The following is a 27816-nucleotide window of genomic DNA, read 5'->3' on the forward strand; positions in this document are numbered from 1 at the left end:
AGGATGAGACATCCTCTTAGGCTAATTTCAGCAGTAGGCACACACGCGTTTTGTCCAATAATCCTCTTCACGTAAACAATCACTAAAACCACAAACTCCACGAGGCAAGAGCAGCAGCAGAAGAAGCACGTCGAGAACTGCATCAGCAGCAGCAGCAAGCAAGAACAGGTTTTGTTGCAACACGAAACGAGAGAGAGACTGAGAAGATTGTTACCCAGCAAACGCAAAACCGTGCGCGACCGTTCGCGACCGTATCCAGACGAAGACTGAAACTGTGATGGCAAAGGCCTAGCACGACCGACTGGCAGGAAAGCTTCAGACTCTGGTGGACCGCGTGGTAGCTGCTGATGTTGCTTCCTAGTAGCAGCAGCCAGACAGGCAGAGTGTGCACGGTGGGTTGAATTGTTACTTTTAAATATTTGTCAATAAATTTCGAATTTACTAGTCATATTGAAAACCTTTAAAAACATTAAGCATTGCTTTGCATCACTAGTTCGACCATACAAGTTTTCATACAAATTTGGCAGCTGTCCATACTTCAAAAATCTGTATCTTTAAAACACATATTTTAATCAAATTGATGTCATCGGAAAGTATTATGTAAAATGAAAACAACTCGTCTAGAGCGTCCAATTTCCCGGGGTTACAACACTCCCGGGAAACGGGAAATTTTTAACAAATTTCCCGGGAAATCCCAGGAATTCTCGGGAAATTTGAAATTTATCGAAAATTGATCTTATCCTGCTTCTGATTGATGTTTTGCAACAAAAATTTATAGAACAGCAACTTTAATGTTCAAAATGAGTGTGGGGACAATTAATGGCTTGAATGCTTTTAAAAATCATACAACTTTATAAAAATATTGAAATTTTCTAATTTTATATACTGTCTTTCTCCTCCTACCAAATCAAAAAAAAATCATTTGATTTTTTTTTTGTTGAGAAGCATTATTTTTTTAATCAAATTTTGAATCAGTGAGTAAAATCCATGCTTCTCAACCATAAAAATGCTTTTAGATATGTCTCTGTTACCACTTCAAGGAAATGTGTTTAAGATTAACGTTGACTCATAAAGCAAAAAAAAATTTTTGACTTTTTATCAATTTTTTGAGCAAAATTTTGACTTTTTATCAATTTCACCTAAAATTTATATGTATATTGTTGAAAGCTTATAAACTAAGTTAAGTAAATTTACACATTGATTTTTTTTCTTCTTTAAAACTTCTAAAAACAACTTTAGGGTTTGTGTAAAATTAGAACAATTAAAATCTGATTTTAACAACAAACACTTTGTACGAAGTCACCCCAAAAAGTAAAATACAATTTTCAACACCACTATTTTTCAAATACTATTGAAAAATATTTTTTTCCAACAAAAGTGCATGGACCTTGTGTGGTCTATCCCAGTACATGTTTTACAAAATAATAATCTTGAGACAAACCTTACCAGTTGGAAAAAAAATTTAAAAAAAGAATGAAATCCTATTATTGTTTTACAATAAATATTATCTGAAATACAAGTGAAATAAACCTGATTTTTTCATATAAGTTCAATATGCACAGTAAATTAAAATGAACAAAATAAGTTAGGTTCTCTCATTATTTTTTTTTTAATTTTCAAAAAATTGGGACCAAAAAGTAAGCAAAATGTATACTTCCGCTTGAAAATATTATTTTTCGGGAAATCCCGGGAATTCCCGGGGCGAAAAATTAGACGCTCTAAACTCGTCTCTTTGTATTCATTGTATGTATTGTTTTGGACATCTGAGGAAAAAAAATGGTTACACTCTAAAAAATATTTTTTTCAATCGACTTTTACCAAAAAAAATGGTTTGACCAAATAAACCAAATAAAATATCATTTTTGGCCATGTTTTGAATGACAAAAAAAAACATCTATTGAGCTATAGTAGTGGTAAAAAATCATTTGGCAGTATTGCCAATTTTTCGAAAAAAAAGCTTTTTGAAAACCAAAAAATCTTTGACCGAGTTATGAATTTTTTAATCAATATTGATTTTTTAAAAAAAAAGCTAAATATTGGTCGCAAAAATTTTTCAACTTTACTTTCGATGTAAAATCAAATTTGCAATCAAAAAGTACATTAGTGAAATTTTGATAAAGTGCACCGTTTTCAAATTAAATATAAATAAATAGTCGCAGTATTTCATTTTTAAAAATTAGTGCACATGTTTGCCCACTCTTGATTGCCTCACTCATTTTTGAAAAGCTGACAAAATTCTCTATATTTTGCTTTTTTGAACTTTCTTGATACCTACGACCGTTAGTTGCTGAGATATTGCGATGCAAATGTTTAAAACAGGAAATTTGATGTTTTCTAAGTCTCACCAAAACAACCCACCATTTTCTAATGTCGATATCTCAGCAACTAATGGTCTGATTTACAATGTTAAAATAAGAAACATTCGTAAAATTTTTCGATCTTTTTGAAAACAATATTTTCAAAAATTTTAAACCAAGAAAATAAATGTATGTTAAAAGGGCGTAATATTGAATGTCTTCTAAAACATATCAGAAAATGAAAAAAAGAGTGTTTTTTGCAAATCAAGTTTTAGTGACAAAAAGTTAAATTAAAAATCACCATTTTTTTTACCGTGTATCATTTTTTCCAGTGTAGTCCGTATCCATACCTACTACTTTTCCGAAGACACCAAATCGATCAAAAAATTCCTTGAAAAGATACAGTTTTTTAAATTTTCATGCATCATTTATGTATGGACAGCTGCCAAATTTGTATGGAAAATTATATGGATAAACTAATTATACAAAATGGTTTCTTTGGGCATACCAAAATCAAATCAAATTATTCGCTCTACAGCATTGCCTTGGCGTTCTCGATTGCGAGAATCCTACTCGAAACTAGGTGTTCGAAGGCTTGATTGTTGAGGCAATTGCAAACCTCTTTTTACACCTTAGCTTCCATCCACCCCGGGATTCGAACTGACGACCTTTGGATTGTTAGTCCAACTGCCTACCAGCGACTCCACCGAGGCAGGACTCAGGGAGACGACTCCTACTCCTGGACTGAGCTAACGACCTAACCTTTTTTAGGTTAGTCCGGGACCAACATTTACTTCCCTTCCGACGGAAGGCGTGATTAGACAAATCTCGTCTCGAAAAATGCCACCGGGACAGTCTGGGATCAAACCCAGGCCGACTGGGTGAGAGGCAATCACACTTACCCCTACACCACGGTTGGGCATACCGAAGCTACCAAAAAAGTTTCAGTCGAATTTAAAAACTACAAAAAAAATTCGAATGACCGAAATCTGAGAAAACTGCTCTTGTATGCTATCTTGTCGTTTGTCGCTTTTTGACGTTCCGAGAAAAACGCGTTTCAATGTTTGACCTTGAATAAACAAAAACGAGAGCACGCAATGTAAACAATATCAAACACGCTTCGTTTGGTTGACCTTTCTGCGCGTTGTCCTGAAGTTTGGTTGAATTTGGTTGCTGAATTCCCGAGCTATGATTACAAATGTTTACGGTAGTCGAGCTCGTTCCTGTTTTAAAGTACACTGAAACCCCAATGGTTTGACACCAATTGTTGTCAAAAGAACTTTTTTCACTTTTTAGTTTGACACCCTCTTTACACAGAGCTAATACATACTGGCAAATGGTTGATTGGATAGTAAATGAGAGTCTCGTGTAAAAAGTGACAGTCAGTTTGACTTTATCAAACCAACGGGATACAAACTAAACATTGTCAAACGAAAAAGTGACCAACAACCGGGAGTTGAGTGTAGGGGAGAGTGGGGAGACTTGATCCCCTTTTTTTGTATCGCACATAACTCTGTCAATTTCTCACAAAACTATGATCTTTTTGCATGAATTGAAAACTTAAACATTCAACTATGTTTGGCTGATATGGATATTTCATCAGATAAACTCTTCGAATCATGCCAAGCGTTTTAAAAAAATATTTTGAACCGGCATTTTCAAAATGTTGGGGGTAATTTGATCCCCCTTTCAACATTTTGAAGAAATCTTAAGCAAAATGTTTCTTATTCATCCAAACTTTTAATTTTCTATAAGTTACAGCAATTTCACATTAAACCTGTACGTTTGTGTTCAAAATAAAACAAGTTTAGCATGCAAAATATTTAAAAGCTTAAAATTTTCTTTTTTAGACCAAAATTGAGCATGTTTACAAAAGCTGGTAATTTTTGTTTACAAAACTTTTGAAAAATGGTTCAAACTGCAGTTAGTTATGTACAACTATACTGAAGGAAACTATGTACGAAAACCCAGCCCAATTATTTAATCTTGAGGCTGATTCCAGGGACTGTAAAAATGCAGGGATCAAGTCTCCCTAAACGCACTTTTTTAAACAATTGATTGTAAAAATAGTATGACGATAAATTTAACGTCAAATGCGTAAGGGTTTTAGAGTTGATATGTTTATCAAACAATTCATGTATAAAAAATATTTTTTTGAATAATTTTTGAGTGTTTTCTATACTTATCAAAACAAAGAAAAAAGATCTCTTGGAAGTTTTTTGCAGCACTTCTTAGAAAAATGTGTGTAACTCAATCTAAACATTTTTTAATTTTTTTCTTTGTTTTCTACAAAGAGTTTTAGTCAATTTCGCACAACTTTCTAGAACAAAGCTAATTGTTTTACCCACATGCTGACGAGATACAGGCTTGGGATCAAGTCTCCCCAGGGATCAAGTCTCCCCACTCTCCCCTACATAATTTCTTTAAAAAAATCGGCAACAGCTTTCATAGTCTGAACAAGATTTTGTTGGCATAAATTCCTTTCAAATGAGTTATCGTACACCCAAAGTTAAAGAACGAGGGGATAGTCCTCACACGGAGAGACCGTGCCCAGAAATTTTAACAATTAAAATTGTTGATTTTACTTTCGTAAATTTTAACAAAAACGTACTTGTTACTGCCAATATTCCGTTAAAATAACTAAAATTTAGTATTAATTTAATAACCTGTTTGTTGAAAATGCTAGATGCAAAAAGCTAACAGATTTCCCGAACTCGAATGAACGTGCTCGACTGTTAGCTTTGGTTTTAGGAAAATCAAAAAATTTGTTGGTTGAATATAATTTACATTTGGTTGAATATTTAAAAGATGAACTTGGGTTTGTTTACGTCTGTCATTTGAAGTCAGGATTCGAACGAGAGCGGTCGATTTGTTGAGGATGTGTTGTTAATTATGAAGTGAGAGGAAGTGAAAGGTGAAAATTACACTATTTAGCTAATGTTGAAGTGGCAAATCAAAGTGTTGCAACTGGGGGGGTGGAATTGGTGAGTAGGTTTGTTGATGATTTCTTTGCAGGTGATAAACTATAAAGAGCAAGAGGACGACCTTCACCATGAGAACCTCCAATGCGAGTGAGTTGAACACGTTAGAAGAATGTTTGATGGAACGAGAGGGCAATAAAAGGGAAAAGCGGGTCGACTCTTCACGGATAGAGCAGCCCGGGCAAATTTAACAAAATGTTGGGTAATCCAAGTAAGTATGGGTTTATTTTTGCACAATAATTTATTAGACTGAATCATTAAAAAGCTTCGTGCTTACGACGGATAATTTTTCAGAATCATCAATTATAAAATACATGGAAATGCAATGTGTACGCAACATAAACAACATAAAAAATAGAGATGAAGTAAAATATATAAAAAAAATTAAAATATGTAAAATAAATAAAAGAAGATAATTATATTCTTGAAAGTTTTGTTGCAATACGACTGCTCAATAAACTGGTAAGTAAAACTCAAAATATTTTTTTCAGAAATCGGAGTACGTTGAATAAATTGAATCAAATCCAATGAAAGTGTGTTGCCAAGAGTAATTGTTAAATTAATGCAACCTTGGTAAGTAGCATTATTGATATTTTTTCTTTCCTCAATATAATTTCATTTTCCTTTTTCAGTTTATAGCCGAAATTAAGAATTTTGTATTAAATTACTAATACATTTCACATGTCTATTTGCAGCAAAAGGTTCACTTTAGTGAAAATTCTGTGTCCAACCACAAGAAAAATGACTAAACCTGAGACCATTGTAGATGATGATGACTTATAGGATGATTTCACAGTGATGGTAAGTGGATACAACACTTAATTTTATACAACATAATAAAAATATAGGCTTAAAACATGGTGAAAATTTTGCTCGATTTCAATTTTTCAGGAATTCATGTTAAATTAAACATCTTTTTTAAATATGTTTAACAAAATTTGTTATATGCTTTTTCATTATTTTTAGTTTAATGCAACGTAATTTTTTAAAACATTAATCAAATATTACATGTTTTATAACAACAGTTGAAAAAAAGTTTTGTTTTGATGCTTTTTAACAGTAACTTAACAACTTCATGCAAAAAAAAAATATATATATATAGTACAAAACGTTAAATTTTTAGGCAGAATAAATGCGAAAATAAAAACACTCAGCATTAATTTATGAGGCATTATTACAAAATTTACTGCAAATTCAATAAAAATATTGCTAACAACACCTAATTATTGACTACATGTACAAATATTTTTCTGTATTCAAGTAAGACAATAGTTAAAATATAGCTAGAAATTCGGCCCAGCCTATATCGTTAGATAATTAAAGAAAATATATATCAACACTTACATAAATTATGTCTAATTAAAAAATGTTTTGTTATAAAATACTAATAATTTGCTGCATGCAAAAATATTTCGGTTGATACAACGAAAAAAATTGTTGAAAAATAGTTGAAAAACATTTCCCAGCCTGTTTTTAACAGAATATTCCACAATATTTCAGCTGAAAACAAGAAATTTTTAGTTAATTTTCTGAAAAAAATATTCTAGCAGTCGACTGCTAGAATTTTTTTCAGCCATTTAACCAACAAAAATTGCAATTCCAAGTATTTTTTTAGTTAATTTTAATTACCGGTGGTCAGCAATTTCGGGTTAACAAAATCAACAATCGATTGTTGAAAAAAAAGCTGTGTAAAAAATTAACCCATACTTTTAGTTAAATTAACCAAGATTTTCTTAGATTTGCCCCGGCCGGTCTCTCCGTGCACGAAAAGAAACGTGAGGAAAGTGCTATATTGCGAGAGTATAGTCCTCTCGCGTGTTCATTCGTTCATTGGAACAGTTCATCCTATGAGTGGCTTATATGGACAACGACCGCCACTTAGTCACCGAACCATGGTGGCCCATACGGCAAAGGCACGGTTCAATATGCCGAAGGTCTTGGGTTCGAGTCTCGGTACCGATACTTTTTTTTTGATAGATGAACTTTTTTGGAAAATGAACCATGAGTAAAGTACTCTCGGTAATTTTGGAATTTATCCTCTCCGTCCGCACACAGTACCATTTTACTACCGAATCGTGCTCTGTATCCTCTCGTATGCCGATGCCCAGTTCTGGGTGTAGGTTACCGCCGTTGAAATAATCATAATTCGATAACGATAACGATAACATAAATAATATCGAACCACGATAAGGTTATCATGAACAATCTTGCAATTCATACCTGAATCATACGCAAAAATAGGGTTATGCAATTGAATTGAATCATTGATGAATTGTTATGACAATATTATTCGCTTTTAAATTTGTTGATCATGTACTACTTCCAGTACGGAATCGACGTAACACCTTATAATGTGGCCCTCTTAAACCTTGCGGTTTCGTCAACGGATCCACAGGTGTGTATCGTTCTTTTTGCGACAAGACTCCGCCTCCCGGGTCTCCTAAGTGTGAAGGTATGGGCACGGGGAGAGGGCACCGAATACCTATATTTACACTTAGAATTTTTTGCGTCCGCCCCGGGATTCGAACCGGCGACCTCTGGATTGTGAGTCCAGTGCGCGGTCCGATTGATCCACACAGGCAGACCTGTGTGGACTACTTCCAGTACGACTCAGTGTGAACGCACCTTAAACTGAAGTCACTAGTGAACAAACTTGCGAGAGAAATCTTGCTCTCTTGCGTTCACTTTTGCTCTCCAAACATGCTGCTGCTGAGATTAACGCGAGCAACGGCTCACACTGACCGTCACCGGTTTCTCACGATGCTCTTTCGTTTGAGAGAGGATTGAATTACGCGCGCAATTAAATACACGGAAGAAACAAAAAAAACTAATCTCAACTAGAGGGCTTTCCCAACTCACATAACTGACACATAATCGTATCAATGATGATGAGAGTTAAGATTTCTGTGTGATTTAAAAAAAATCGAAGGCAGTCCTTTGTAAATATTTTCTTTTATATTAAAGAAGAAATAAATCAGGCTCAGCTAAATAAAACACATCTGGAGTTTTTTTTTTTTTGAAAAAGTCCAATAAACCAAATTTCCAGTTTTTGCTTTTTGGGTGTTTTGAAACCGCCTTGAGTTAGGGGTATTAAAAACACCCAAAAAGCAAAATCTGAAAATTTGGTTTATTGGACCTTTTAAAAAAAATTCTTGAAATATAAATATATTCAAAGTAGAATCAAACACATTAAAGCAATAAAATAACAGAAACCTGTTGCTTACCAATCTGGACTCTCTCTGCCAACCTGTACCTTGCAACGTGCAACCTCACTTGATAATTTGAGCCGCGTGGCCGGTGTCGGATATCAACATAAAAACAATTTGATTTCTCTCCCTCTATCTCGCTATGTGTCAGCAGTGGCCGGGCTTCTTTTTTTTTTGCACGGCCGGAGGCACGGTCGCACTTACCAGTTCTGTTCGTAATATGATAATGGCATATATTTTTTTCAAGGAAAATCATAGCAGCAATGGACATTGGAAAAGCTTAGGGAAATTCAATTTGTTGTTTTCACCGGCTTTCCACTTTGGTAGCTCAAATTGGATTTTATGGGGCGGAATAAATCTGATTATAATTTTTTCAAAAGCTTGTTGAGGACCCTCTAAGTCATTTTGTTCCTGTCAAAAGCTGAGAAAAATTTAAAACTAGATCATGAATCATTACCACAACATTTCTTGAGAAAATGGGTCCAATCCACACCCATTTTCCCAGCAATCACGTAGACAGCATGAATTTCAAATCCACATTGTTTCACTTTTCCAAGCTACAAATAGGGAAATTTTCCCACCCCCACTGGTGGGAAATAATTTGCTCCAAACCCTACAGCAAAAACCTTACACAACGTCGACAATGTTTCTCGGTGAAGAGTTTCGTGGTGCTTTTTCTTCAACTCTAATCGTTACACCAAAGTTAATTAAACGATTTAAGCTTGAATTGGCGGCTATCGCTCACAAGTTTAGCCACACACACGTTGTGCCCGCTGCTGCTGCTGTCAAAGTTAACTTGTAATTGATTACCGCCATTATGCTAAACAACCGGCAAGTTCTACAAGCACCAACAATAGACCGTTAACATCGATTGAAGCCCCCTTAAAGTTACATACCTGCCACGCGAAATTGGTGCTGAAGAACACATGGGTGCTTTTGCATACATTAGATGCAAGATGGGGGAACGGGGGGTAAAAAAGTTTAAATGGCATTTGAACCAATAAAACAATAAAATCAATGTAACTAAATGTTCATAAATTGTTAGTTACAAAAAATAGAACAACAATGTATATTTTTGTTCAGTGCAATGTCACCCCTGTTGACGGTATGTGATTATTTTAGTTTGCCAGCAAAAGTGTTATTTAAGTACATTTTAAATATTTGCAGCCAAATATATTGTAATAAACGGATAATATCATTTTCTATCTTTATAAAATTTTGAATTTCACTAGCAAAACTTCATTTTATTCCAAATGAATTGTCTCCATAACATAACTGGGAAAAAAGGAAATCTCTAATAAATATTTGAAATCGTGTTTTACTGTCAGACTAACAGTTTACAGTTTTTTTTTTTCAAACTGTCAAGAAGTTTCCAAATCAAATTGAAAATCGAATCCGGACTGGATTACTCGAAGTGAACGCAAGAAAGACAAAGACAAAAAAAAGTTTTGTTGTTTTGTTTGGACCGTTAACCTCAAGTTGATTAAAATAAATCTCAAAAAGTTGAAAAAAAATTAGTGAGTTTCCATTTTTTTTAGAATTGACAAAAAATTTACTTCTGCGAGAGAAAAAAAATTTGGCGGTGATGTAAATTGGAATTCCATAAAAGTTCAAAATATTTTTAAACGAGCCCAAAAATGCAAAATATGATTATCAATGCAGAATAGGGCATTTTAGACTGTTCTACTGTTCTCAGTTGATTAGAGTTCTATTTCCATTGAAATTTTCAAGTATTTTGCTAAAAATATTGTTATGCCCCCTGATTTTCTAGACAAATTTTCAAGGGGGGGGGGGGGGACTAACACTTTGAAAAATATTTGCAACGGCCTAAATGGTTTTTGAAAACTATTTAAAATTAATTAAAAATTAAAATTAATGAATATGATTTTAAAGTTCCAACTCATCTTTTTTAAAACCATTTTTTTATTTGATAAATTACAACTATATGACAAATTATCGCAATTTGACAGTAAATTTTAGGTTAGGTTATGGCAATTGAAAAAATAATTTAATTTTTTTTAATCTGCTATTCTCCTTGTATGTCAAGCTCAGAAAATTTAGAATGTATGTAGAAAAGACAATTTACCAACATTGTAATTTTTGGATCATACAAATATGAAAAATATTTACCGATGTGTACAATTGCAATGTATTTAAATTGTTAAAAATATTTTTCTAGTGTTTTCGAAGACTCCTTGATTTTTTGGTCTGATTTTAAGTGTAATTTGTTTATTTTTTTTTTAAATTTTTCAAACTTTCGAAAACAAATACCATCAAAATTCCAAAATCAGGCATAACATTTCAAAAGGCTCAAATATTCAACATAGGAAAAAGGTAAGTTATTTCAAATTGCAACTAATTCCATCAATACAATTCTGTGGTACCTGTCACCCGTTAATCTACTCAATGTTTCTAGAAAAATCAAGCTTTAACATATAAAAAATGTCAACGCTCGTAATCAACTTTATATGGTTAAGATCAAATTTGGAGAGAATGTTGTTTCCATCAAAACAAGCAAATATCGCGATTATCATCCAAATCTGATAGCCCCCTTATTTTTGGCACCGTCCAAAATATAACATCTTTTGCGAAAATTTTGAAAATCGCAATTTACATGCTGCGATAAATCTGAAATCTCAGATAAAAAAAAATCAAACCATCCACATCCACATTTTGTGGTCTCTATTGCAAGTTTCTGCTCGAACTAAGGAGTCCGAAGGCTTGAATGGGGAGAGCACCCAAACCTCTTTCTACTCCAAGGAACCTTCCACCCCAGTGTTTGAACTGACGACCTTCGGATTGCGAGTCCAACCCACTATGGGGTTTCAGGCGGCCATAAATCGAAAAACCGACATGCTCTAATTATTTGTTTGGTATTTTTTTCGAAAATAAACATTCTAACTAAGAAAAATCCAGAGTTTGAAAGTTGTAGGTTCAAAATTCACTGAATTGCAGACCTTCAAAGGCGAAAATGGTAAGAAAAAACATGTTTTTTGACAAAAAACAATGATTATTTTTCATAGTTGTATTGTGTAGCTGTTTATGTATTTTTTCCTGCATCATTATATATATTCAGAAAAGTAATTGATTCAACTTTTTAATAACATTTTACAAAACACACTTTTACAGGCTAAAAAAACTAATAAAAATCAAAAAAGATGGATTTTTATTCAAAATTTAGTTTTTTTCAACTTTGCTAATGGAGTACTTTTTTTGTGTGCATTTGTGCGGTCTGAAAAATTTGTAGCTTAAAATTTGAACCATGTCCTAACTTGTCTCCAAATTTCAAAGTGCACTTATGTGCACTTTTTGAGTTATGCCATTTTGAACATTTTGATTCATACATGAAAATTAATGATTTCGCGTATACGCTTGGTTAAAATCACATTATTTACCTGCGGAAGCAGAAATGACGTACCTGCTATGTATGTTTTGAAAATGGTTTGATATTCATGACTTTGTTGGTACTTAGGTACGTTTAATAAAATTAGAAATTCCTATTCTAAGTATTTTACAGAAACGATTCGTCGAATATTCATATCAGTTCGTTGTTGTGTTCTTTTGAAAGTATGGATAATAATACCGTAGTGTCCCTGTACGATATAACGAAGCACTATTTCGAAAACGTGAGAACTACTTTCGAGTATATTTGTAAGAATTACAACATTGCAGAACCGTCACATGATCAACTCAGGGAAAAACTACGCATGTTGTTCTGTAGCTTCAAAACGAGGTATACAAAAGCCCATAGAAGAAGTTCATATTTTAGGTAATCTAACGACAATCGGTTACATAGTGATTTTGATTTAGAAGAATTTATCGTGGAAAACGTGAATTTGCAAGTGGATCAACAAAAAACGTGGACGAGAATCCATACAATGTTCCATAAAATAAACCGTCTAAAATTCTAAAACACCGCAAAAATCAAATTTTGGTTGGGGGGGGAGGGGGGGGGGTCTTCAAAGAGAGGTGGATTTTAACTCAAGAAGAAGGGGAGGGAGATTGAACGTAAATCAGAAACTTTAACATAGCATAAACCGCCATTCCGTGCATCAAATAGACAGAGCAAGAATATTAAAATTCACCACATTAATGCATGTGGCCTCAAATATATGAAAAAATCGAAAATTAAACTTATTTTCTGGAAAAATATCAAAATTCATTTGTTTTCATTATACTAAGTACAAATAACACAAAAAAGTCACAAAAAAGCAAAAAAAATATTTTTGGCCGCTCGCTTATATGGAAATACCCCATAGTGCAACCGCCGCCAGCGATTCCACCGGAGTAGGCTTGGTTTGGTGTGTTGTTTGTACTTATGGCATGGAGACAACTTCTACACCTGGAATGACTTAACGGCCTAACAACCAAGCCGGGACCGACATTTTACTTCCTCATCCGATGGAAGGTTGCAGCAGATGGGAATCGAACCCAGAATCATCCGCTTACAAAGCGGACAGCGTAACCATTCGGCCACGCACTGTCAGATCATAAAACGTTAATGCAGGAATTAGTTATGAGGAAAATTGGAGAAGGAATCGATTGTTGCAGTAAATTTTCAAATTAATAAAAACTGTTTTCAAAGTGTGTTGAGCAAAAAAAAACAAAATCAAAAATATGATAAAATCTTTAAAAAAAAAACTTGAAAAAATCTCATAATCTTATATTACAACAGAAAAGACACAGAGTAATCCAGAGGGAGCAGTCCGAACAAAAGTCATTCAAATGTTTGGCTCCGTTACGGGTTTACCCTTTGGAATCATAGCAGCTAGTGGCGTTATGTTTGAGCGTTACCAGCCTGGTTAAGAAAATTTTTCATCATAGTAAACTCCGGTTTTTTCTACTTGACTTTGTTTTGACAAGTGCAAAGCTTTGAATAGCATTGGTTGTTGGAAATGTGAGTTCCTCTTTTCAAAATTTATAAAAATAATCAATTTAGAATCAGGAGAAAAATCTTGAACTTTGTTTGCAGTTTGAATTGTTTGTAGAAAAGAAGAATGCTGTCGGTATTTGGGAATTCCTGGAGTCACTTCGTTAGCTCAAATTAATGGGGATGAATTAATAGCTGAGTCTCGAGTGCTCGTAGATCAATTTCGGTCTTATTGTGACAAAACATTTCAATTGGAATGACAAAAATACACATGAAAAACAATACTTGTTTCTTCAGCATTGCATTTAGTCGTCACTTCCATCAATAAAACTGACAATGTCTCTAATCACAGAAATGAGGAAAGTTAGACAAAGATGAAAACAACAAAACGTAATGTACCTCCAAAATTAATTGTTTCAACACATCCATATCTTTGTTGTTCCCTTGACGTTATTCGCCAAAAATTGCTGAAATTATCAGTTAGTTAGTTGTCCTAATTAACGAGCCTTTCAGCTATAAACGCTGTTTCGGCTCGGCAAGAAACTATCAAGTAAATCCCAGTATTTGCCGATTTTGATAACAAGCCACGTAAAATTTGCTGTGTTGCACACGCTTCGGTCACAAGTAGATATTTGACTTCAATCGGATGGTGCACCGTAACAGGTTAGAAAAATAATCTCACACTTAAATCTCGTTAATGTTTTCGTGAAAATTTTTTTGGCCTTCTGTTTCATTTCTCCATTTTTTTCGTTATCAATTTATTCAATTCAATATTTAAGAGTCATCAGAGAAAATAACTTTGTTGATATCGGGAATGTGAAAATTTTTGACAACCTTACAATGTCATCTAGCCGACTAGATCGCTGTGCAAAAAATGTAACGCATTGAACGTCAGTTTGCTCCGAGCGTTACGACAAGCGACATTTTGCTGAAGGGGCGATGTACCACGATGTACCGCGTAACGCAACCATAAATTAAAAGCCAGTGCTCCCTCTGGATTACTCTGTGGAAAAGATATGCAAGAATGTTTTGTTTTAATTAGTTATACCCTCTTAACCCCAGAACACCCCGTTCTTTGCACGGTCTAGTAGCTCGCTATGGGGCGTCTTCCACTCACCTTACCGCCGGTAAATAGATGCAAATTAATTGAGCGCACATTCTAGCACACTCCCCTCTGCCCTCTTTCAATTTTCCCTGCCAAGGCCACACTACTGCCCTGGCCCGAGCTGCACCAAAACAACAATTAACCCCTCCCCATATGTGGGCAACCTCAAAAGCAATTTTCGCGCTATCTTACCACCATCGAGCTTTTGAACGCAAGAGTTGATAACTTCGCATATATTTGCCGGTGAATAACAATAGGTTATGAAAACTTGTGTAACAGTGAAAAATGTTTCCGTTGATTTCAACTTTACATTGAACGATTTTCACAGTGTCTCCCCGATCAAAGCTTCCTCCCAACTTACCTCATACATTTCCACCTTCATCTTCCGGGGCCGGCCCGACCGACCGGTGGCCGCCTCCAGGTTGATTTCCTGCAACTCCCGGTTAAACTGCCCCCGGCTTCCCCCTCCCCCAATGTAGCTCCACTCTTCGACGTCACTTCCGCTTCCGTTCGACTCCCGGGCACTGTCGTCGTCGTCCGGATCGTCGTCCCGCTGGGATAGTCTCTGATACTCGATGGCCACGGCCGGAATGCTCATTTTCAGGGTGGGAGCACGTGTTGAGATTTTTTCTTCTTTTTCACAGAGTCGGGGTCATGTTTCAACACTGGCACTGGTTTTTACGTTGAACTAACTGAGTGAGTTATTGGAGATCTTAATTTGTTTAGAGGAGAATCGGTTCGATTTATCGAGGGAAAGAAAGCGGAAAACGTTAAATTGACGACTGAAATTACGCCAGGTGAGTTCTTGAGTTGAAGAAACAAGATTTGCATCACATTTTTATTGGATTTTAGCCATTATCAAAACAACACATTTTGAAATGGAACTCCAATTCTCACCATCGAATGTCGATATTTTCGGAAATAACAATATAATAATTTTCGATTTTTTTAAATTATTTTAAGTGAGAGCAATTCCAGCTCAAATCAGGATTTTTCTGATACTTTTGTACCCGACCCTCTCAGATTTCAATGAAACTCAATGAGACATGTTATCCTAGACCTATATAAGCCATTTTTGTGCATATGGAGCAAATGGTACTCGAGAATAACATTTGAGAAGGGCGTAAGGTATTTAAATATTTTTGTATTCTGTAATTTAAAAATTACTGTATCTCGAAGCCGTTGCGTCGTATCAAAAAGTGGTCAAAGACAAACTTGTAGGAAATTGGACGGGCTTTCTGAAAAAAATACACTGAAACAAAAATACACGCCACATCTATGAGATTTTTCGATTTTTAAGTCTAAAACTTAAATTTGAAGGTGATGTCACGATTTTTTTTCGTTCAAAATTTTTGAGGAAAAAACCTAAGATGTTATCAAAAGACTGACGAAAAGTGCAGGATGGTATGTCTCTCCTAAAAAAATACCAAAATCATTTACTAAAACTGTTTTTTTGAAAAGTGGTCTATACGTCAAAATTTTTAAAAACCGGTAATGGGAATCGATTTTCCAGACAATTTTACATAAAAGTCTCCATATTGACCATTGTCCTATGTCCAATCCTTGGGAAGATACAGCGGTTTTATGAATAAAAATGTTGAAAAAACGTCATTTTTGGTGGTTTTTGGCTATTTATATAAGACAGACTTGGTTTTTCATTCTCGTAAATATGTTTACCGGAAAGCTCGTCCAATTTCCCATAAGTTTGCCTTTGACAGCATTACATTGCTTATAACTGAAAATAGAATATTTTTTTCAGTGTGGTAGAAACCAGGATAGTAAATTTGATTACGTAAATATAAAAACGATATAAATCAAAAAGCTGTAAAAGTCTTGATTTAAAAAATCATCATGTTAAAGGGTATTATATTTTAATTTATATATATATTTATTTTATTGTATTTGTGTCACCCCTCCTTTCAAAATCATTTTTATTTTCAAATGAAAGAAATTTTATTTGAAATGCTTGTTTTAATAAAAAAAATCGTTAGTAAAAAAATACTTTTAATTTATTTGTTTTACGTTGCTGATTTTTTTACCCTCAAAAAAGAATTTATTTGGTACAAAAAAAATAACCCTTTTCGAGAAAAAAGAATACCAAAGCATTCGACAGACAGAATAAATGAAACACCAACTTAGATCTTGTTAAAAAAAATGAACTACAGTCATCCCACATATTCGGAACGGTTTCCAGATTGTCCAATGTTCAAAAAATCATAGCGAATCGATAATTGAACTTAATGATTCGTTTTTACCTTCATTTGAAAGCTTTTCTTGCGATCTTTCGAATGCTGTATCGAACATCTGCAAATTTTGACTTTTATATGAAGTTTTTGAAGAATTACTTTGACCCTTGAAATCCACAAATTCGGATCACTTTTTTCTTACGAATGTAAACAAACTTTGGATCTCTCCAGGAGTACATATTTATTACCAAATAATGACTTCACACTCTGAAACCAATGAAACTCAAACTTAGTGATGTTTTATACACGGTTTGATAACTTTTTCGTGTAAATATCAGTTAAATTCAGGTGTTCCACAATTGTAGGAGGCACAATAACATCCCACAATTATGAAACAGGCCATTTGGAGGCAGTGTTTTGCTGCTCTGGACAAAATAGTCTTCAAATGAAGTTTTTGTTCAAAAAGTACTACTTTTACTAGTGAATTAGCAAGATAATGTCCAAATAAAGGATCTAAAAATAGTAAGGTCGACAGAAAAGCTACTTTTGGCATGCTACTGACAAATTATCATAAAAGTGTTCCGAATTTGTGGGTGTTCCGAATATGTGGGATGACTGTATTCTTAATAAATAAAAACATTTTAACAAACTGCTCTGAAATAACAACCCTGTGAACAAAACTGTTATTTTAAAAGTGATTTACTCAGAAATGAACTGGAGCAATACATTCAAAAAATCAATTTATCTCGAAAATTTTCCAGCAAACAGGATTCCGGAAATCGGGGAAAATTGCATTCAACAGATTCAAAACAAAACATAGGAACGCAATGCTGCAATTATATTATATAAGAGTGTAGAAATGGGTCACACTAGAATACGTTAAGCGTTCCAGAGTGTTTAGGCCTTGCTTGAAATTTGTTAGATGGTTTATTTTTTACTGAAGCTTAATATAAAATTTGAATTAAAAAAAAATTAAATACAATGAACAAATTTAAATTAAGTTTTTAAAAATGAGATTTAAGTTACTCTATGTAAACTGTTTTAAAGAAGTCACGTTCAATCACAGCTATCTTCACCGCATGACTGCAGATCTTTCCATCGCGATGGCATCATTCTCCACTTATTTCATGAGTAATGAGCGTTTAACTTCGCAAAAACGTCTTTCAAAACGTATCCAGCGACCGTCACGAGCACAAATTAAACTGTTCACTGGGTTGAAACTTTCGCAGATTCCTCAATATCACACGCAGTCTCGTTATTTTCTACGAACCAAGAGACAGTGCTCTGTTTCCACCTTCAATCCGAACATTAGACTAATTCTAAGTACTAAGCTCGCTTTTGGTCCGTCCCTATAGTCCATCGAACTCACACAACCTTCAGCTGACTACACACAAATCAAAGCCGCGAGATTGTGTAAGTAACTCACATTGGTGGTTCTCGAATGGTAGAAAGGCAAATCTCAAGGCAAATTCAAACAAGCAAAAAAAAAAGAGTTCGTTTGTTTACTCGATGAATGGAGGCAAAAACACCAACAACAACGACGGCAACAGTTGTAAACATCTGTGAGTTGAGCAGTTTGCACATTGGAGTCCTACACGAGAAATTCCCCGTGGAAAAAGACGCTGAATCGAGTCGCAAGAAACTTACCAAGGGACTTGGGGTATTGGATGCGTTTATGGTAAGAAAAGTGCGATTATTAAAGCAATGCATTTTTTTTGCATTCCTGGTTGATACGATAACCACATATTTGTCATTTAAAATAATTAATCTTTAAAAAAATAAAAAAAAACAATCCCATTTCACCCACTCTATCCCCAAATGACCACCGTCATTCACAAGTCTTCCACAGGCAAAGTGCGCAGCACTATCACAATTATTATCAATTTAGCTCACTTCTGACCCATTACACGTTCCACGTCCACGTACTCGAATGATGAGCACGCCCAAGATGACGGCACATTTCTCTCTGAAACACTGCACCCATAACCAGGATACGCACTAAACTTAATTAATCAAACAAGAAGTGACACCACTTCACCTCACTTCTTGTGTACTCTCCATGTCCACTCCCACCAATCTTGGAGGCCGAAAAAAGGGCATCTTTGCCGGCGGCGTCCACCATGTCACTCTTCAACAGGCCGATAAGCAAGTTGGCGAACTGCGTGTACTTAATGATAAAAAGTACTTATCAATTTCCCTAGAGGTAAATGAAGCATTTCTTGCTTTTTTATATTTTTTTGGTTTCGTTGGTGTGCTCACAACTTTTTATTGGGTTGTCACAATAGAGCAAATAAAAGTATTTTGACATTTTTTTCTATTTTTATTTTTTCAATTGTTTTTAATGTTTAAAAAAATTACCAAGATTATCTAATAGGAAAACGATTCATCTGAAAATTTCTGCATGCTAACGAATCTAATCACGAAGCCAAGGTCCATTTTTTGACGTTCCGGGACGGAGGGGTGGTACGACCCCGTGTATTTTTTAACATTCGTAAAATAAGTTTTTTTCTTTCAATAATTTGCTTGGTAGTACGGTAGTATAGAAATAGACACCCAATATCAATGAGTTGTTGTTTTTTTTTTTTTTTTTTTTTGATAACGTACTTTAAAAAATAAAAAAGGGTTTTATTTATTTAAAAAACGCAAATAGTATTGAAACCTCTTCTGTTTTTTTTACTTAACTAGAAACGTAGTTAGACATTTCACAAGATAGGGAATTCAATGTTTTTTTTCGAATCTGTAACAAACCAAAAAGTCGTTTTACATTTAAAACAAATGCTTGAAGTCTTAATTTCATGTTTTTTTGTAACTCCGCTGAGTTGTTTTTTTAGAGTGATACAATATTGTAAAAAGTTGTAGAGACAACATTTACACAATTTCATATTTATAATTAGAAGGGTTGCTTTGGGTACACTCTTACAAATAACTTTTAAAAAGTAAAAAAACACACGAAATCTTTTTTTTTTTTTTGAAAATAAATTGAAAAAAAAAATCTCTTCTGGTTTATTGATACTACATTACAGGAGGGAAATTTTACAAAAACATGGTGCACAATTTTTCGTGAAAAATTAAAATTGTGAATTGTTTTTGTATCTTTTTATTTTTTTTCGTGCACCATGTTTTTGTAAAATATCCCTCCTGTAATGCAGTTTTCGTATCGGCAATAAACCAGAAGAGATATTTTTTCAAATTATTTCCAAAAAAAAAGATTTTGTGTGTCTTTTTACTTTTTTACGTTCCGAATTTTTGAGAAAGTCCTAAAACCGGGCGTCCAATTTCGTATGTTGTTTCACTGAGTTACGGTGATTTTAAACAAAATAAAATTATCATCACCAGAATTTCCAATGAGTCCGCTGTGAATGAATTTTGAAATCTTATTTGTTAGCAGAACAATTTTATTACAGTTATATTTGAAGTTTTGAAGTTTTTTTTTAAATGGTGGTTTATGCACGAGTCATATATTTATCCAACGAGGTTTACCGAGTTGAAAAAATAGGACAAGCTTTGCAACGAGTTGTTACATTTTTTTTGCAATTCCAAAAAACACGCTTTTTAAATGGAAATTATGTCAAACATTCATGTGTTAAGTAAATTCACCGTGAAAAACAAAACAACAATAAAAAATGTTACTTTTCGATAAAAGTGTTGAAAAATTCAACTTTTCAGCACCAATTTCAATGCTGAAAAGTTGGACTTTTCGTTTCTCCAGAAGAACATGACAGTTTCCCGTTGATCCCGTTGACAGTTTCACAACGGGATTGTAAAAATATCTTTTTGCTCTCTAATTTTCCGGCTCAATTTGAAAAATTAAAAAGTATAAAAATTTAAATTACGATTGTTTCAGCGTTTGAATGAAAAAAAAAAGTGTTTCATAATGCATTATAAACCTGTTCAGATATTTTGCAATAATTGGTTTCCAAAATATGCAAGTATTGATGTTTTTTTCTTGAAATATCATAAAAATTCGAAATATAAAAAAATCCAAGTATGCTAAATATGAATATCGATACGGGAAGAATCATTTGCCTGTGATTTTTAAATAAAATAAGAGAAGTAAAGTTCAACAAAAGCTGCTCAAAATGACCTCCTGAACACGAAAAAAATAAAAATTTCGGAAGAAAAAACATGAACTTTGAGGAGTTAAAAATAGTAGTTTATGCAACAAGTTGCAAAAAGAGGATTTTTGCAGCACGATTCGTTTATTTATCCAACGAGGTTCACCGAGTTGGATAAATACGAAGAGTGCTGAAAAAATCAAGTTTTGCAACGAGTTCCATACAATTTTTTTGCAATTCCAAAAAACACACACTGACTGAAATTTTATGTCAAATTTTCATATATTTTGTCAATAAATCGTTTAAATCAAAAAAATGTTGAAGAATGTTACTTTTCAAAACAAAAGCTGAAAAGTTCAACTTTTCAGCACACATTTGAGTGCGGAAAAGTAGAACTTTTCAGCATTTATTTTGAAAAGTGTTGCTATTCGATTCTGTTATTTTTGGTACAGAAAAGTAGGCTATTTCGTCGTTCAAGAATGACAGGAAAAGTAAGTAGTTTCACGACGGAATTGCAAAAAAACTAATTTAATACGCTTATAATCTGAATTTTTGGGAGGCGATTCACTATACATTATTGAAAAATGTGCATTCTTAAATTTAATAATGAGAATTACAAATTTCGTGGTTTGCACAGCAAAAAAAAGTAGAATTTTGGATTGTTGAAAACTTGGTAGGTTGAATATTACCACTTTTTTAAGTAATGTTAGCTAAAAAATGTGTAAAAATGTGAACCTGATGATTATTCAGCACAAACTTATAAAAAACTTACTTAATCCACCCTTAGGTGGTTGGCGCCTTCCTCACATTTAAAGATTGCTATCCAAAATGCAAGAAGTGCGTAAATAACACTTAAGTGCTTATAACTTTTGATAGGGTTGTCAGATTTTCAATGTTTTGGACGCATTGGAAAGCTCTTTTGAATACCTATCCAACGATAGGTCGCATGAGAGATCCGGACAGCATTATCGGCAAAATATCTGAGATCCGGCCTCGAAAAAGTGCGTAAATAACGCTTAAGTGCTTATAACTTTTGATAGGGTTGTCAGATTTTCAATGTTTTGGACGCATTGGATAGCTCTTTTGAATACCTATCCAACGATAGGTCGCATGAGAGATCCGGGCAACGTTTTTATCAATATATCTGAGATCCGGCATCCAAAAAGCGTATAACTAACACTTAAGTGCTTATAACTTTTGATAGATTTGTCAGATCTTCAATGTTTTGGACGCGTTGGAAAGGTCTTTTAAAAACCTTTCTGAAAATGTATAGCATGACGGGTTTTCTTACAAAAACCACCCTTTTTACAATCTTCCGGACTTTTGCTAAAAGCGTTTTTTTAGCATAACTTATCAGGGTGACCACTCAAATTCCATTTTCAAATTCCCGACTTTTTCCCGACTTTTTTCCAGACTTTTCCAGAATGCTCAAATAATAGGCATTTCTTATCTAAAGAATGATTTCAAACAAAAAACTTTCTATAAGAAAAGTCAATATTAACCACCGAAAAAAAAATCTCAATTAATTTAAAAAAAAAATCCAAATATAGGCATTTTTTGAAAATACAGAAACTAAACAACAAAATTCAAAAATATAATTTCATTATTATGATTCAGAGTAGAAACACAAACAATGAGTCTTTGAAAAATAATAGAAGGTTCAACAATACTTATAACTTCCATGGTATTTTTTAAATTGGCAAACGTATAGTTTTTGATATTTTTTTAACTTCATCATCATTTTAAATCAAAGAATGATTAAAACATAATTGCTGTTATTATTCATTCAAAGGATTTAGAAAAATGTCAAGGAATTCATAAAAGAAAATGTTTTTGCCAAGTTCCCTTTTTAATTATGTAATTTTTGATATTGAATTTTTTAATCAATGTTAATTTTTCTAGTGGTCAGTATTTAACTGTTTTTTTTTTTCAATGAAAATTCAGTTTGATATGATTTTATGTTTTCCCACTTATTTAAAGCGACTGTTTGAAGAGACAATATTTTTTAATAATTATGCAAGAACTCAAAATTTCTTGGATTATTTTTTTGCAATTTCAATATTTTCTTTATGTTTTCAAAACGTAAAAATCTTTTTCAATTTTGGATTTTATTCGATATTTAAGTTTTCCGCAAACTGAAAATCAAGCTTTATCTATGGTAGGTAATTTACCCATACTCACAAAAAAAATCAAGGGCAACATTTGGAAAAAAAAACATTTTAAATTACTTAATGAATTTAGTTAAACAATTACAAATATTTACCCAAAAATTATATTAGTTTTTCATCAACTTTACCTCTTGTTTTGTGAACAAAAATTAAGAGCGATCATTTGATTCATAAAAATATATTATGAAAATCTGTGTCAAAGACTTCAATATTCATAAAGATTTTAAAGGTCTTAAACAGCTTTTCCATACTCAAATATATTGAAATAGTGAAAATAACCTTAAATTTAAAGTAAGTTACTAAAGCGGAAATGAGTGAATTCAATTTGAAAATTGTACAAAATATTACAAAATTTATTCAAGAGTTAAAAAAGCTCAGAATTCCCGACTTTTCCCGACTTTTTGGCATAAAATCATAAATTCCCGACTTTTTCCCGATTTTTGGCGGATTTTGACGAATTCCCGACTTTTTCCCGACTTTCCCGATTTCCCGACTTGAGTGGCCACCCTGCATAACTTTTGAAGTACTTAACTAAACTGCATAATTTTTAATAGCGACTTATGGGACCCTAAGACGGATCGAATGAGGCCAAAACGGACAAAATCGGTTCAGCCAGTCTCGAGATAATCGAGTGACAATTTTTTGATCAACATCCCACCACACACACAGACATTTGCTCAGAATTTGATTCTGAGTCGATAGGTATACATGAAGGTGGGTCTAGGAGGTCTAATTGAGAAGTTCATTTTTCGAGTGATTTTATAGCCTTTCCTCAGTAAAGTGAGGAAGGCAAAAAAGGTGCAGGTGGTTATGTTACACATGACCAGTATGACAAAGAACTTTGCAAGATGATTGTTGAAATTTTCGATTAGAATGTCCGGTCCAAATTCCCCCCTTATAATAACCGTCCTATCGAACTAAGGGGACGGAAATTGCAAGTGGAGCTGAAATAGAAATCGAAGTGAAATCAATTTACTTTCCTTCACCACTCGAAAGTTACCAAGATGCGGGAATGTTTTTGCAAGGCTGTTGCAAGCAATCGGCGGCAGTAAAGGAAATTTGAACAGCACACATTAAAAACTACCCTTTACAGGGCTTTTAATGATTACGAGATAGTTATTCTAAATTTCCAGAAACAGATTTTCACAGTGGCACAAAAAAATGTGCATTGCAGTAGTCTATTTATTACTTCCTGCCTAATAAGCAATATATTTTAACTGCTTAGCATTAGCATATTTTAACTGCTTAATTTCAGATAATGGCCAAATGCAACTTTTTATGTCCAGTATCAAAAATCATTTAGTTTGATACCCATATTGCCCCAACTCTTACGGTCCGGCAAATGTCCCCTCATCGGAACATCCCCGGGGCCTCCGGCTACTTCGGATTGTGGCCACTACTGCCAAAATGTCAAATTTCATGTCCGGTATCAAAAACCATTAGGTTTGATACCCATATTGCCCCAACTCTTACGGTCCAGCAAATGTCCCCCCATCGGAACATCCGCGGGGCCTCCGGCCACTCTGGATTGTGGCCACTACTGCCGAAATGTCAAATTTCATGTCCAGTATCAAAATCCTTAAAGTTTGATACCCATATTCCCCCACCTCTTACGGTTCGGCAAATGTCCCCCCATCGGAACATCCGCGGGGTCTCCGGCCACTCCGGATTGTGGCCACTACTGCCAAAATGTCAAATTTAATGTCCGGTATCAAAAACCATAAAGTTTGATACCCATATTGCCCCAACTCTTACGGTCCAGAAAATGTCCCCCCATCGGAACATCTGCGGGGCCTCCGGCCACTCCGGATTGTGGCCACTACTGCCGAAATGTCAAATTTCATGTTCAGTATCAAATACTACTGCCGAAATGTCAAATTTCATGTTCAGTATCAAATACCATAAAGTTTGATACCCATATTGCCCCAACTCTTACGGTTCGGCAAATGTCCCCCCATCGGAACATCCGCGGGGCCTCCGGCCACTCCGGATTGTGGCCACTACTGCCGAAATGTCAAATTTCATGCCCAGTATCAAAAACCATAAAGTTTGATACCCATATTGCCCCAACTCTTACGGTCCGGCAAATGTCCCCCCATCGGAACATCCGCGGGGCCTCCGGCCACTCCGGATTGGGGCCACTACTGCCAAAATGTCAAATTTCATGTCCGGTATCAAAAACCATAAAGTTTGATACCCATATTGCCCCAACTCTTACAGTCCGGCAAATGTCCCCCCATCGGAACATCCCCGGGGCCTCCGGACACTCCAGGTGGTGGCCACTACTGCCAAAATGTCAAATTTCATGTCCGATATCAAAAACCATAAAGTTTGATACCCATATTGCCCCAACTCTTACGGTTCGGCAAATGTCCCCCCATCGGAACATCCGCGGGGCCTCCGGCCACTCCGGATTGTGACCACTACTGCCGAAATGTAAAATTTCATGCCCAGTATCAAAAACCATAAAGTTTGATACCCATATTGCCCCAACTCTTACGGTTCGGCAAATGTCCCCCCATCGGAACATCCGCGGGGCCTCCGGCCACTCCGGATTGTGGCCACTACTGCCGAAATGTAAAATTTCATGCCCAGTATCAAAAACCATAAAGTTTGATACCCATATTGCCCCAACTCTTATGGTTCGGCAAATGTCCCCCCATCGGAACATCCGCGGGGCCTCCGGCCACTCCAGGTGGTGGCCAGTTCCAATGATCGACTCCCGCGACTGGCATGTCTTAGCTGGTCCTTGCCTCCAAGCCATCTGCTCCCGGACCTCCAGGCCGTCTGCTACCGGGCCACCAGGCCATCTGCTTCTGATGTGTTCTCGTCGACGTCCAGCAATAGAATGAATTTTCGGGACCGACCGAGCCGAGTTTTGTTGGCTCGTCGACGATCCGAAAATTATGAGGTGAAGTGGGGGAGATTTTAGATACATCAATCTCACGTCTCTCGATCGACTGATTGGGAAACGTTCGTTCATCCAACCAGCGTGCACCAAAAAGAGGGGAAATTTGCCGAGAGGGGAATTCGTCACGTAACGTTTTCGCTTCGCGAAAATTTTGGATTGACACCACGTATAGAAACCTTAGGACAAAGTTCTTTGTCAAAATTCATCATTTTCTGATGATGAATCTGAGATTACACATTTTTTTTACACAAAATCTGTCACCATTTCCTGATGAATATTACCATCATTTTTTTCTGTGTGCGTATTGACGAAATTTCACAGATTTTGCGTGTTTTACGATAAACGTGTTTAACGATAAACAACGATAAACAACCTATAAAATTGATAATGGAACGAACTAAATTGAATGATTGACGTATCTACTCAATTCAGTTTTATCATCATATGATGTCAGTAAACGCTTCAGTTTTGTCAAGGTATTAAAGCGTAGAACCCCAAAGCTAAGATTGAAAATAAAAATGTAAATTTCTGGAATAATCTCAAAATTGACAAGTTGTAAAAGTGCACATGACTTTTTGATCAGATCTTCAAATTCAACGGCTTATCAAATAGTTTCACCATAAACTTGAAACTTTTATGTATGATTACAAAACCACTCCTTGATAAGAAAACCAGAAAAAAGACCTTGACGCGAAACGAGCGTCTTCTATCGGAATTCCGCTTTCCTTTCCCCGAGTGATGACACTTTGACTTTTGCACGTTGCCCAGATCCCTAGATATGCCGCGTATGCCACGCGACATCCACTTTGCGTATCTCGGCCGGTTTTCCGCGAAGGAATCCATTCAAAAGTAAGTGGTGCTGTTTGCGTGCACGATATTGCTGAAGCCGGCGAATGGTTTAATCACAGATTCCACCGCATCAAACGCGAAGACTTTCAAGTCATACCAGCGCGGGAAGTCCTTCACCAGAAAACGAAGCACTTTAATTTGAGTTGCACAATTTAAAATGAATTAAGTGAAGGCGAAGCTCCGCTCGAACTGAAGCAGATGATCAACTGTTGCTCATTCTACAGTCGCGATCGCCGTCATCGTCACCAGCATCTGGCATTTGCAGAACAAGTCTGTTTTGTTTTTTTCGCGAGACTACAAACTCGCGAGATCACGACCTGCGTCACAACTACACACAGCCCGGTTCGACTCGTTTAGATAATCAGCGTTTCGCCTCTTTTAACGTTGTTTGTTTGGCTTTTCGCGCACCGGTGTTAGTGACTTGACAGCTGACGATCGCCGCACTGGATGCTGTAACGACCTCACGATCTTCTCGACCACCCTTGAACAGCTACTTGACACTCAAGTACGTCACCTTAGCGCTTCATCTTCTAGCTCTTCTTCGAGCATAATCCGCACCATTCAACGCTTTCACCGACGACGACGACGACGACGACGACCAGGGAGAAAGGTCACACCACCACTTTGGAACAGACACACCAACGAGACGGACGCGCGTCCACTTGCCTTGCCGGCGAAACACTGACTTGTGACGGTGCTGGCTGGTGGGATGATGCTGGGACTTGCCGCGCAACGCCACGACTTCGAGAGCTCTATACGACAAGATGGTGTGTGGTGAGCATGAATCTCGTGTTCGATTCCCGTGAATTGTTGTTTGGGGTGGTTGGCTGGTTGAGGTTGAAGGTATGCTTGAAGGTGTTGTTGTTGTAGTTGTATATGGTTTTGTTTATGCTGTAGAGTGAGTTCACAATGTATCGGTAGATCCGTAACACATAGCTGGTTATTCAAAAAATACAATTCGCATGTTTTTCACTTCTTATACAGCCACGACGCGCGACGCAGCACGGTTTTGCAAATTTGGCGTTAAATTCGTGAAAAAAATTTCGAGTCTTTTTTTCCCGAACTTAAACCTCATACTACTTTTCAAAAGTCCCCTGCGTTTACAATCGATTTTACCATGTTTGGGTTCATTTAAAAATCTTTTGAATTTTTGAAAATTTTCGATGTTCTGTATAGCAAAAAAGTTTG

The 27816-nt window shown here is 35.3% G+C and overlaps 1 protein-coding gene and 1 pseudogene across 2 annotated transcripts in view; both read right to left on the reverse strand.

Annotated features, from left to right (window-relative positions):
• The window catches only part of LOC120418193 (venom dipeptidyl peptidase 4), a 54248-nt gene extending 36299 nt beyond the window's left edge, over positions 1-17949 (reverse strand). Inside the window, exons 1-2 of one of the 2 annotated variants that reach the window (XM_039580495.2) lie at positions 17672-17949; positions 14821-15151 (exon numbers count right to left, since the gene is read on the reverse strand). In XM_039580495.2, the coding sequence (XP_039436429.1) occupies positions 14821-15057 (237 nt within the window). In that variant the 5' untranslated portion in view covers positions 15058-15151; positions 17672-17949. Of the gene's footprint in view, positions 1-214; positions 307-14820; positions 15152-17671 lie in introns of those variants that run through there. The other variant, XM_039580496.2, reaches the window with a different exon arrangement.
• Positions 17950-23740: 5791 nt separating this feature from the next.
• On the reverse strand, positions 23741-25652 carry LOC128092773 (uncharacterized; annotated as a pseudogene).
• Positions 25653-27816: the final 2164 nt, after the last annotated feature.

This window comes from Culex pipiens, chromosome 2 (genome assembly GCF_016801865.2).
Source record: "Culex pipiens pallens isolate TS chromosome 2, TS_CPP_V2, whole genome shotgun sequence".
NCBI classification, from domain to species: Eukaryota; Metazoa; Arthropoda; class Insecta; order Diptera; family Culicidae; genus Culex; species Culex pipiens.